This window comes from Ochlerotatus camptorhynchus, unplaced genomic scaffold (assembly GCF_037179485.1).
Source record: "Ochlerotatus camptorhynchus isolate MF236.1 unplaced genomic scaffold, CSIRO-AGI_Acam_v1.1 ptg000705l, whole genome shotgun sequence".
Lineage (NCBI taxonomy): Eukaryota > Metazoa > Arthropoda > Insecta > Diptera > Culicidae > Ochlerotatus > Ochlerotatus camptorhynchus.
Genome location: NW_027041181.1, coordinates 160816 through 173722, shown reverse-complemented (window position 1 = coordinate 173722; position 12907 = coordinate 160816). Strand labels below are relative to the sequence as shown.

Here is a 12907-nt window from a genome sequence, read left to right as displayed (position 1 = left end):
AACTATCAATTAGGACCGTCCCGATGACGCGTTCATCTAGATAAAATTGATAAATAGCAGATTTTTAGCGATGGGCCCAATCTTGATCCATAGGGCAACATTAGAGCCATTTCCCCTATATAACGCGTCATTGGGATGCTACTAATGGATATTTTTGGTCGCTTTTGAAAATTTAGTCGATTACTGAATTTATGTATGGGCCCAAATTAGGGGTATTTAGGCCGACATTACATCCATTTCCCTTATATATAGCTTTATTATATATAATAGCATTATACGTCTGGCCACGTTATGTTAGTTTGACCTAAGTCTACTAAAAACAGTGCATATTTCATATTTCAGGTTTGGAGTATTAATAACGCAGCGTTGGTGCGGATGGCAGAACTAGTGCCTGAGATTGCCAGTTCTACAATAGAAAATGCAATGTTGGAACATGTTCGCCGGTGTGATCCATTGAAAAACCCATTACATCTAATGGAGCTATCGAAACAACTACCAAGCATTCAGGATGTTAACCTAAGTTACATCAAACTAAGGAAGCTGTGTATACCAGAAAACGATAGAGAATTTATGGTAATTAATTCATCGGTAATTATGAAACTTAATACGGGTATGATAAGCAATCTATTTCTTTTTAGCAACAAGATGCCAGATTTCATTCATTACTCGATAAGACGTACTGGTTATTGTATGTGTCGGTTTGTTTAAAGCAATCTATGGAAGCTGCTAAAATAATGATGAGTGGGCGCACTGTGGTGTTGCAGGAAATTAGTGGAAGGGATATGTGCAGTGTTATGTCAAGTTTAGTGCAACTTTTGTTGGATAAAAGCTTCCGTTCAATTAACGGTTTTCAGACACTTATACAAAAAGAGTGGATTAGCTTGGGACATCCTTTCAGTGATCGCATTGGGCATGTGTACAATGAGAACTCGAATGAAAGAGGTCCATTATTCTTACTCTTTTTGGATTGCGTGTGGCAGTTGTTGCAACAGTTCCCGGAAGAATTTGAGTACTCCGAAACATTTCTCACAAGCCTGTGGGACTCTGTGTTCCTTCCTATATTCGACACGTTTCAGTTTAATTCTGAGACTGAACGGCAGATTGCTCAAATAAACGATCGCATCATTGTGAGGCCTGTGTGGGACTGGGGAGAACAGTTTAGCGACAAAGATATTGCCTTATTCACAAATCCGTTATATAAAAAAGTATCGGATACAGGGCATGTGGTGGAGAAAAAGTTAAGATTACCACCAACAGCGTACCGTCTTCCTTGTATAGATGATTTGAAGAAAAGCAACAACTTGGCAATACACAACTCAGCGGAAGCGATCGCATCAACTTTAAACCTTTCTGCTAAATCAACTCAAAGTCAACAACAGGACACTGCTGTGGTAATGTATATTTATCATTCCCATTACACATGAGGGGGTCAGAAGTAAAGGGGTTAAGCGACAAACATTATTGAACACTTTATAAGATAATATGAGCTGTACACACTTACTAACACCCCCTCCTGCTATTAAAATGTTAACGCAAATTCTGGACAGCCCCTAATGTGAACGACGATTATTAAATTTTACTTAAGTATCGGTAATTGCAATTTTCTCATTTTTCAGGTTTGTCGCTTGCACTCTCTTCCTTCTAACCCCCTCATATACATCCATTTAGCTTTTTAATCGACTGTTTATTTACTTTTTTGTTATGAAACTAAGAAGAATATTTCCTTACCGATTTCATAATTCAGGTATGAATTCAGGTTTATAATTTCACAATTGGAAATTATTCCATGTCCCACTATTATATGTTACATACAAAACATACTTTCACTCGCGTTTACTAAACTCATGCCCGAGTTGCGACGAGGTGAAAGTAACCGACGGAGAGCTTGAGTCGTGCAAAGAATTGGGCTAGGGCACTTCCTAGACCAATTCTACCAAACAGCGATTGCTGGTGACCAGATGTAGCACCAGGGCGCATTCGTTAGATCTATTTGGGTATGTGGTATCTAGTAATATAGCACGTTCGTTTCTTGTAGCTGATTGTCAAAAAAAGCCTTTATTCCATTCAACTTACAGGGTTTATATAGCCGAAACGGCTTCAGAATTTAAAAAGTTCTTACATTGCATTTTCCTTGAACTAGTGGGTTAAAACGAGAAAGAACGAGACGCCTGGGAAGGTGTGGACAAACATTGAACATTTCGGCTATTTCGCCTTCTACGCACCCATCGATAATGTTTTGCTATTTGACACGTTTCATTTCCTTACTGGGTCCGTCTACGCGAGACCTCTGCTATGCACCGGCGTAAAGGAAAAATGATAGAGTCAGCAAGACGTTCATTCAATCGCACCACACATGCTTTCCTGACCTACTTCTCTCCGTTGCATTTCGGTTTGCTTATGGTTCAAAGTGAAATGAGTAGTAACGTTAATATTTGTAACATGAAATGTGGATGGGGTTCTGCTAATCTATTGCATTGGGAAAGTGCATAACTCACAAAGTTTTCTTACTACATGGATTGTAGTAAAACTTATGATGCACTTTAAATGTGAATTTTAGGTAACTTGGTTTATAGAACATAAAAAGCAGTATAAACGTTCCACTAATATTGTTCAAACTTCCTACAGCCTCAACCAATCAATTATAAAACTTAATCGATAAATCTTGCATGTTTGATAATTTTTTTAATACTTTATTATAGAGATTTTTAGACATGTTTGATGAACCATCAGCCAAAATTCCAGAAATTTAAATATGCCCCCAGGATGATTCCTTATTCAGCGGTTTATAGATCTCAATATAGTAAGAGTACCGTTTTTGAGATATTCCCGAAAAACTGTTGACCGGTCTTACGAGTTAAATTGCTCTGTGTGATGGCAAACAGTGTAGTTCAATTTGTTGTGCAGTGAAAAATTATTTTTAATTGGTGGAGGCGAACCAGCCCAAGGCTGAAAGCCTCCCTAATAAAGATAAATAATAATAATATTTTTAATTACGTGTGAAATTGTGTTGTGTTCCGCGATTGATTAATTGCAACGCGTGCCCTATTGTATTTGATAACAGGATAAGTAGGAGAACATGTTACAAAAGTAGCCGTTCTCGTAAAATTTTGCTTATTCTTCGATCCCCCCGGCGCACTGAAAGGAAGCAATTGCTTTCCTATAGTAGCTGCGGCGGTGAAATCGATATTTAATTGTCTCTTCTGTATCCTGTGTATTGTTGCATGCAGCGTCTGTTGACTGTGTTTAGGTAGAAATGGAATGTCCAAAATGCGAGTCTGGGGTAATGGCAAGCGATCTGCCGTTAACCTGTAGTGGTAAATGTTCTCGTGTGTTCCACATGAGATGCACTACACTTACAAGGAGTACGGCAAAGGTTGTCATGGAGAATGTTAATCTTCTATACAAGTGTGACGATTGTCTGTCTAGTTGTAACGAGCAGATTGATTCGATCTCGCATGTTAGAAATATTGAGGAAGAAGTGAAGAGAATATCTTCTATTTCGGCCTCGATCACAAACATGCGAGATCAGATTACTGTTCCAATTGATAACACGTTAAAGACCGGTATGGAAGCTATCCGTTTAAATGTAAATGGTACCCTGAAGGAAGCCGTTGGCGGACTTGAAATATTATTAAATGAAAAGTTGGAAAATATGACTAGTTCATTTTCGAAAATTATTGCGGACAACAATTTAGTTGCAATGAATAATGGCAGTGGATCGATTCCCTCTGAAGCGGGTCAAATCCCCGATGGTAATAGTAATAGTCATGACGAAGAGAATTCTACTAATGATAAAGTTAAGTGTAGTTTCGCGGATGCTTTAAAAAACGGACAAGGGGAAGGTAAAAGTAGAATAAAAATAAAGTAGAAAATGATAAAAGTAAGGTTGAAAGTAAAAAACTGAACAACCGTAAGGCTCGCCCGGTCATTGTGATTAAACCTAAAGAGTCCAAACAAGACTGCGAGAAAACTCGCAAGTTTTAGAAAACAAACCTGGATCCAAAAACACACAAAATCAGTAACTTTAGAAACGGGAAAGATGGCTCCATTATTGTTGAGCAAGGAATCAAAAATATCTCCAAATGACAAAATAACAAGCGATCAACGAACCGAATAATAACGCTATGTCAGAAGTGGAAAACAATAATGATATAATCTTCACCGTTCTTTTTCATGACAAGCAGCTCGTGCGACCCAACTCATTCGGGGCGGTAGAAGGAAACGAGCAAATTGTTGGCAAGCTGCTTCACGAAGTAAAGCCGAAGATGATACACGTGTGTTAATGGGAACTTTTTTGTTATGTCTTTTCCCGATTCATATCAAGCTATGTCCTCATCCGTGTATATTGCAACAAAGCAGGCAAGCAATATATCATTATCCTTCTACCACTCGGATCGAGCTTTGTTACAGAGCGAGTTTGTCATGGTAGTCGTAGCAACCGTTTTGTCTGTATCGTTGGTTGCTTTATGTGTTTGGATTCGCTGATTGTTGAGTGTGCAACAGGATACAATGTAAATGAGGTGAAAAAGGGCATTGAAAGCAATTTGGGTGAAAACTACAACGCTGTTGTTCCCACATCGGTGCCAATGTTAAAAGTGGTGGGCATGAGCGATCAGCATTCCTCCGATGTTTTCATTGACTTCTTAAAAAGTCAAAATGAAGACATCGCAATTAATGATGTAAAAGTAGTTAACATGTTTGAATCTCCACGCTTCACTTACAACAAGTTTAGTGTTGTGATTGAAGTCGATATCGACAACAAGAACTGGTTCGAGACATTTTTAGATTCTAGTAAATTAAATATACTTGCGGGTGATTTTAACATTAATTGGCATGATACTAGCAATTCGAACCATCTGAAGCAATTAGCTGATTTCTTTAATTTAAAACAATTAGTAAGTGAATGTACGCGTATTTCCCGGCACAGTAGAACTTTGATTGACCATGTTTATTCTAATTTTGATTCTGTCAGTTCAGTTACTCAAGCTGATTTTAAAATAACCGATCATGAAACTTTAGTAATTAATGTCTTAGACAGTGTTAACGATAACAATAATTTTGTAAAATTGAAGTGCTGGAGGAAATATTCGAAGCAAGCTGTTTCGAATCTTGTTGAGAGAAGCGTGGATTTTCCATTAGTTACCGGAACTTTGGATGAAGATGCAGCTGTTCTTACTAACGTTTTGAAAACTTGTACCAATAAATTAGTCGAACAAAAGTTTGTTTTTTTGAAAAACTCGAACAGCTGGTACAATTTGGATCTTTTGCGTCTTAAACGTAAGAGGGACAAATGGTACAAAAAGTTTTGTAGATCTAATAGTGATAATCATTGGAATAGGTACACGGTCGTGCGTAATAAATATTCACAATCGATTAAGAAAACTCGATGTGAATATATTCAGAGGAAAATTGATCAGCATCAAAACAACAGCAAAGAGTTATGGAAAATTTTGAAATCTTTGATGAAGCCTAATAATTGTAAATCGCGGACCATAACTTTTGATGGCATATTAGAACAGTCAGAACCAGTAATTGCTTCTAAGTTTAATGACTATTTCGTCGAGAGCGTTTCACTGATCAATCAATCTATGGAACTGATCAATGAACCGGACGAAATAAAACAGCCGATTAATAGTAATTGTAGATTTAATGGTTTTCACCCAATTACATTAGATGAACTTAAAAATATTTGCTTTTCATTAGGAAAAACGGCTGGAGTAGATAATGTTAATGTTAGAGTTATTCAAGATTGCTTTCATGTCATTCGACACACTCTGCGGGACCTTATAAATCAATCATTGAAATCTGGGCACGTGCCGCATATTTGGAAAGAATCTTTAGTTGTTCCTATACAAAAAGTTGCTGGGACGATTAAAGCCGAAGAGTTTCACACATTAGAGAAAATTTTAGAACTTGTTGTAAAAGGCCAGCTGTTAGAATATTTAAATAGTAACTGTTTGTTGATATCGGAACAATCGGGATACCGGGAAGGCCATTCTTGTGAAACCGCGTTAAACTTAGTGTTAGCTAAATGGAAAGAAAATTTGGAGCATAAAGATACGATTGTTGCTGTGTTTTTGGATCTAAAACGCGCTTTTGAGACAATTTCTAGGCCCTTATTGTTGAGAACAATCAAGCGCTTTAGAATTTCGGGTTCTGCATACAAATGGTTTGAAAGCTATTTATCTGACAGAACACAAAGGGCTGTTTTTAATAATTTTGTATCTTGTCCTGTTAACAATGAGCTTGGAGTGCCTCAGGGTATATTAATGACATGCGACGAGTTTTACGGTTTTGTGATATTAATCTTTTTGCTGACGATACTGTGTTATTCATTGCAGCTAAAGATTTAGAAGAAGCCGTTTCACGCTTGAATGAAGATTTGCGTTCTCTAAGTAGATGGTTGAAGTATAAACAATTGAAATTGAATATAAGTAAAACTAAATTCATGGTAATTTCGCGGAATCGTGTAGATGATGATGTCTCTGTTGTTATTGATGATGAGACACTTGATCGCGTTTGACAATGTCATCAAGAAAATTGCCAAGAAGTATGGAATCCTATGTCGCTTGAAAAACGATTTAACTATTGGTAGTAAAATACAGTTATACAAATCAATCATCTCCCCTCATCTAGACTTTTGCCCTTCCATTTTATTTTTGGCCAATGAAACACAAATATCGAGATTACAGCGTTTGCAGAATAAAGTAATGCGTTTGATTTTAAGATGTAATAGATTCACTTCCTCAACTTTTATGCTGGACGCTTTGCAATGGCTGTCAGTGAAGCAAAGAATTGTGTTTTTGACTATGGTGTTCATTTTTAAAGTAGTTAACGGTTTGCTGCCTCGATATTTGTGTGATCGGATTGAAAGAGGAAGTGATTTTCATAGATATAACACTAGAAACGCGGATGAAGTAAGAACACCACATCTTTTGAATAATGCTTCACAAAATTCATTATATTTGAAAGGTATAAATGTTTTCAATTCGATGCCTAGACACATCAAGCGTGCAACTACACTTACAGAATTCAAGAGACGCTGCATTTCACATGTAAAAGCTGTTTATTGAGCAGTTAAATTTTTATGAATGGATAAATCATGTATCTTGACAAAGTTATCTCTAACGGATTATTTTGTATGGAGACTGTCATAAAGACATTATAGTAATTGGTGTAGCATATACAAAAAACTACATTGATTGCCTCGATGGTGATGATGGATTTTTAGTTTTTTGATTTTGTAGTATTAATAGTAAAAATAGCTTTGAGTAGTCTACAATGGTTTGAGCCTCGCGCGCGGAATACAAGTATAAATGACCAATACGTGGAAACTGTGGCAAAAGCCTTGAATTAGGAAAGGGTTGGCTGGAAGTCGTTTCCTTGGATATAGTCCTGGCACTGCGGAAGCTTAAACGTGTAAATCCCAGGTCACGTGTAAATGAAAGTATTTTCGAGGACTATACTTGGACTTTTGATAACTAGTTACACCTTTGAATGTTTTTGGTTGATGCCTATAACATATTTAACAGGACATTTATATCTGTAATTGTAACCAGCTCGATTTTGAGTGCAAACCTGGTTAAAATGTTTATATTTAATTATCTTAAAGATAACTCGTCCAGCTCAAACCTTTGTAGGGGTAAGAGGTGGGACCATCATCATCATCATCATTAAAACGTCTAAGTCAAACGATCTGGTTGATATTATGAAACAGATCGTTCGGGTGATCGTCGCCATTATCTATACCTAATAACGCCTTTAAAATCCGTTTTTAGGTATAGATAGATATGTGTTGAAGATATTATATTATGATTTGAATAAAGAGAGTTGCTAATGCTCGTTGAAGTATCGGTCAGTAACTGTTGGTTATAGGAATTCATCACCAAATTCATCAAATAATGTGCTAAAAAGCCAAATTTACACAATTTCTTAATTACTCAAAAATTTAAATTAATCACTTCCCAGACCTTTAACACTAAAACAAATTTTAAACTTCCACCGGCTGCTCACGCTATATTTAAAGGCGACTTTCAATCAAAGTGAATGAACCTAAAATTTTATTTCCCTAGATGATAGTTTGGAACCTTTAGCTTCATAATCTGTAAGATTTAAAATATTTCATCGGTGAAAATTCGATTTTTTTTTCATTTTTTATGTTTTTTTAACGTAAAAATACGTTTTGATTTAACCCTTAAAGTACCAGGACGAACGAATTTGTTTCAACAAACTCGTTCGCAGCAATGCCTGATCCGATTTTCATAAACTTGGATTTTTATTCAAGGGGAATAGTTGAACTAACTTTTGTCGTAGATACCACCACCATAGAAACCTCTTAGTTCTTGGGAGATGTAAATATGTCTGTGTTTTTTTTTTGTACTTTTTTAACCAGTTTGACCAAATGTTTTAAAATTTCACGTGAATCGGTTGTCTGGTGCAGCAAATGATATCAGATAGATGAAATATGATTAGTAAGACTGAATTTAGATATTTCCATAACGTATAACTATGATTTTATCGGTTCCGGTAGTCCCGGAAATCTGTTCTGTAGGACATAGGTATATCTCAGGCAAAAGTATCTTGTGGCATGTCAAATCATGTCAAATAGGGAGAATCAAGTGAATGAAGATGATTTGAGATGATTTTGGTCAGTTTGGCATCGGTCCCGGAACACGGATCTGTGAATTCCGGCGAACGGTTTGTTGGACTATAATTAAATTGAGGTTATGATATCTTTTTTTTTAATGCGTTAATTTTTCCAGGCTCATTGGCCGTAGCTTTGCGGAGCCGATATTCATCGTTTGGGTTACAAAATTACATAAAACTAACGATTACTCGCGGCTATCTCGAGGTTAGGGGTAACAAATTGTAACAAATAGATGGCAGGGTAGGGATTGAGAACACAAGGTTTTTTCAAGCAATGTGCTCTTGATCTAAAACTAAGCGACATACTGGAGAAAAAGACGAACATGGGGGTATACCGATGGGGACCTAGCAACTTGAGAGAACACAAGATGACACTAACTACTAAATCCTCAGATCTATCCGTTTTAAAAACACATAAATTAAATTGCAATAGTCGAGATCTCGGCTCACCAAGATGTCTCTAACGGGCCACATAGTTTGTTTTCCTCGGGCCCTGAGGGATGCGGATAACTCGGATCTAGCAACACAATGTAGGGTGCATGACCAAAGCACGTGGTCAATATCGTGATAGCCACTACCACAAGCGCACAAATTGCTGCCTGCGAGTCCGATTCTCAAGAAATGCGAGTTTAACGAGCAGTGATTGGACATGAGCCTCGACATGACACGTATAAAGTCACGGCTCATGGCCAATCCTTTGAACCACGGCTTATTCGACACCTGTGGGAGAATAGAATGTAACCATCTTCCCAGATCATTCCATTTTTGTTGCCAGTTGGTGAGGACTTGCTGACGGGTAATTGAGAAAAATTCCCCAAAGGCGATTTGTCGATCAAAAATATCGCCTTCCATAGCGCCCACCCTAGCTAGCGAGTCCGCTTTCTCATTACCCGGAATTGAGCAATGAGATGGGACCCAAACTAAGGTGATAGTATAGGAGCAGTTAGATAAAGTACTCAGTAAAGCTCGGATTTCGGTCAAGAAATACGAGGAGTGCTTCATCGGCCCCATTGATCGAATAGCCTCCAACGAGCTAAGGCTATCAGTAAAAATAAAATAGTGATCAGATGGTAGTGAGGCAATTTGCTCTACTGCGTAGAATATGGCTGCTAGTTCCGCAACGAACATGGTTTTTGCAGTTGATATGAGGCGCTATGAAATTCGTTGAATACTCCAAATCCAGTGGAAGCGTTTATGAGTCAACTAAAACTGTGAAAACTAACTTCTAACTCCCGGACTAAAGCTATCTACAATGACCATAAATGCGGCATTCTAGAGAGAGTTCTTCCATAATAACACTGCCGGCTAGTGGGGGTTAGAGGGAATACACACACACACACACACACAAACACGCACACACACGCACACGCACACACACACACACACACACACACACACACACACACACCACTACAAACTGTGAAAAAATCTTATTGTTACTGACATGGTGGTACTTGCTTGCAAAAATTAATGATCTGGTACTCCACGGATTTCTTGCAACATGGTCCGATCAAAATTTACAGAAGAACTATAAAAGTCTTGGAATCAAACACGAGAGGAATTGAATGAAGATGGACCAATCTCCAGCGTAATGTACTCGTAATAGAGACTCATGAATCTTGTTTGAGGATTTCTGTTGAGCAGCTTCTCAAAGTTTTCTATTACCAATGCGTTCATTACTTCACAACGGATAAGAAACCGGAAGGACAGTTCCGCGAAACGATCTGTCAGTGGGAGAACACCCGCGAGTACTTCGAGGCTCATCGTATGCGTCGAGTGCATACAGCCAAGCGCGATTCGGAGGCGACGGTATTGAACCCGTTGCAGCTTCCGGATATGTGTTTTTGCCGCGGATTGAAAACAGAAGCTACCGTACTCTAGAACCGACAAGATGGATACAACCTGATTAGATCTTCCGGGTGTGCTCCCCACCAAGTTCCAGTAATTGTACGAAGAAAATTGATCCTTTGTTGGCATTTTTGTTTCACATACCCACGTGCCTTTGGAATCGAACCAGACACCTAAATACTTGAAAGATATACTTTGAGTGATTGTTCTACCCTAGAGTCGGTGTATAATGAGTCACGCCAAGAGTGAAGCCAAATCTACCTATTGAACTGTCAAATCGGCTACCTATCGTGCAAAGTAAACAAACATAACGATGCTATGCAAGGTCCACGAAAGGTATTGCAATAAAATATAAAATAAAATCGAAGAAATGATCATAAACACGCAGTGAGCATTAAATTGTCATGGGGTACGTTTGGTAATGATGAGTAATGGAAATTTCTATTATTTTTTGATAAAATAATTTGACATAATCACTGATTTAATGATTAACTACAGACGCTATTTTTTGTTCTCGCTAGAAGTCATTTGAAGTTGATGTAGAAGTCCTCTGTTGCCAAGTGAAAAGAAAGGAAATATTTTGAAAACCGTGATGCGAGTTCAACTGTTTTTCTCTTGGCGTGACTCATTATACACCGACTATATTCTACCCTTTAGTTGAAGCTGTAACTGTGCAGGATGATGCTTCCTAGAAAAAAAAAACCAACTCAGTTTTCTCCGGAGAGAATTCAATACCTAGCTTCATAGCCCGAGTAGACAAATTGTCTAAGGTATCTTGCAATGGTCCTTGCAGATCCGGTGCACTTGGCCCGGTGACGGAAACAACGCCATCATCTGTAAGCTGCCTTAGCGAGCAATTTTCATCAAGACAACCATCAATGTCTTTTACATAAAAATTATAAAGAAGGAGCCTTAAACATGAGCCCTGGGGGAGACCCATGTAACTAATTCGAGAAGTTGTTGAGTTTCCATGAGAGAAGCTCATATATTTCTCAGACAACAAGTTGCTCAAATAGTTGTTCATAATTGGTGAAAGCCCACTATCGTGGAGTTTAACCGAAAGGACATCGATACAAACAGAATCAAAGCCTCCTTAATCCAGTCCGCATCGTGCTCTCTTGCCGTGCGGATCTATTTGCTTTTTGCTGAAGGAAGTGTTGCTAGTATCTAGAGCTACAACAAATTTAAATAGCACTTTTCAGTGCTCAACCTGTAAAATTTCTACCTTGTTCAACTCTTATTCCTCTTCGATCCTTGTTCGGACCCTACCCGAGGTAATCCTTCTTGGATATCGATTTGGAAAATTCCTCTTCGAACATTCAGATTCTTATAGTAATCTGCTTGAAAGTCAATTTGGATAAAAAATTTACTGCCGCCATGGCGCCTAAGCGCAAAAGAAAGGGACAAACTCTTGATCCCCCTTCTGATGAAATTAATTTAAGTAATCAATTTGATTTGCTCACGGATGATGAGAATTTGATATTGTGATAACCACTTCCGATTTCCATGCTCTGCGCATGGAACTTTTGAATTTCGTTAAAGTTAAGTTTTCACTACAAATTGGACATCGGGGTGAATGCCGTGTATTGGCTGAAACCTTGGACGGATTTAAGTGTCTTCTCAAGTATCTTACTGAGAAGCAGCACAATTTTTTTACTTACGACACCCAAACTGAACGTGTGTTCAAGGTTGTCATGAATGGACTGCCCAGTGGTGAATCCCTGGATCAGATCAAAGATGAACTGGCAAAATTACTTGGAGTTGTGCCACTCCAAGTAATCAAAATGAAAATAAAATCCCGTCCTGGCGATTTGCGCAACGGGATTTCTAATGATTTTTATTTAGTTCACTTCAAGTCTAGTGAACTAAACAACCTTAAGGCCTTAGAAAAAGCTAGCCTTATGCTCCATGTTCGAGTGAAGTGGGAACACTTCAGGAAGACTAGAGGAAATTTCCAAAACCTCCCTCAGTGCCGTAAGTGCCAAGGATGGGGTCACGGAACTAAAAATTGCTACATGCCAGCTAAATGCATGAATTGTGGTGATTCCTCTCACGCAAAGGACGACTGTCCTGTGAAGGAAGATCCTAAGAAATTTAAATGTTCAAATTGTGGTGAAAACCACAAATCCAATTTTTGGGAATGTAAGACTCGCAAAGCGATCCTACAATCTCGTTCTAAGCGACAGGTAGGAAACGCTCCACGTTTCCGAACAGGTACAAATTCCTCTGCTGTTAACAACGGTCAGCGAGGAACAAATTCTACATTCGTACCCGTAGGTACAAATATCACCCCTGCTTCAAATGTTTCATCTGTACCTACTCCCCTCGCTGCTAACAATGTTCAGCGAGTTAATGGAGCTACCTATGCTGCTATTGCAGCGGGTATAAATCAAAATACTAACCAACGTAATTC

General features: G+C 38.2%; 1 protein-coding gene across 1 annotated transcript in view; it reads left to right on the top strand.

Moving 5' to 3' along the window:
• Nucleotides 1-342: 342 nt before the first annotated feature.
• The window catches only part of LOC135714746 (myotubularin-related protein 10-A), a gene marked incomplete at its 5' end in the record, with an annotated part of 32950 nt that continues 20385 nt past the window's right edge, over nt 343-12907 (top strand). The window contains 2 exons of the mRNA XM_065238117.1: nt 343-573; nt 639-1391. Of these exons, the coding sequence (XP_065094189.1) occupies nt 343-573; nt 639-1391 (984 nt within the window). The remainder of the gene's footprint in view (nt 574-638; nt 1392-12907) is intronic.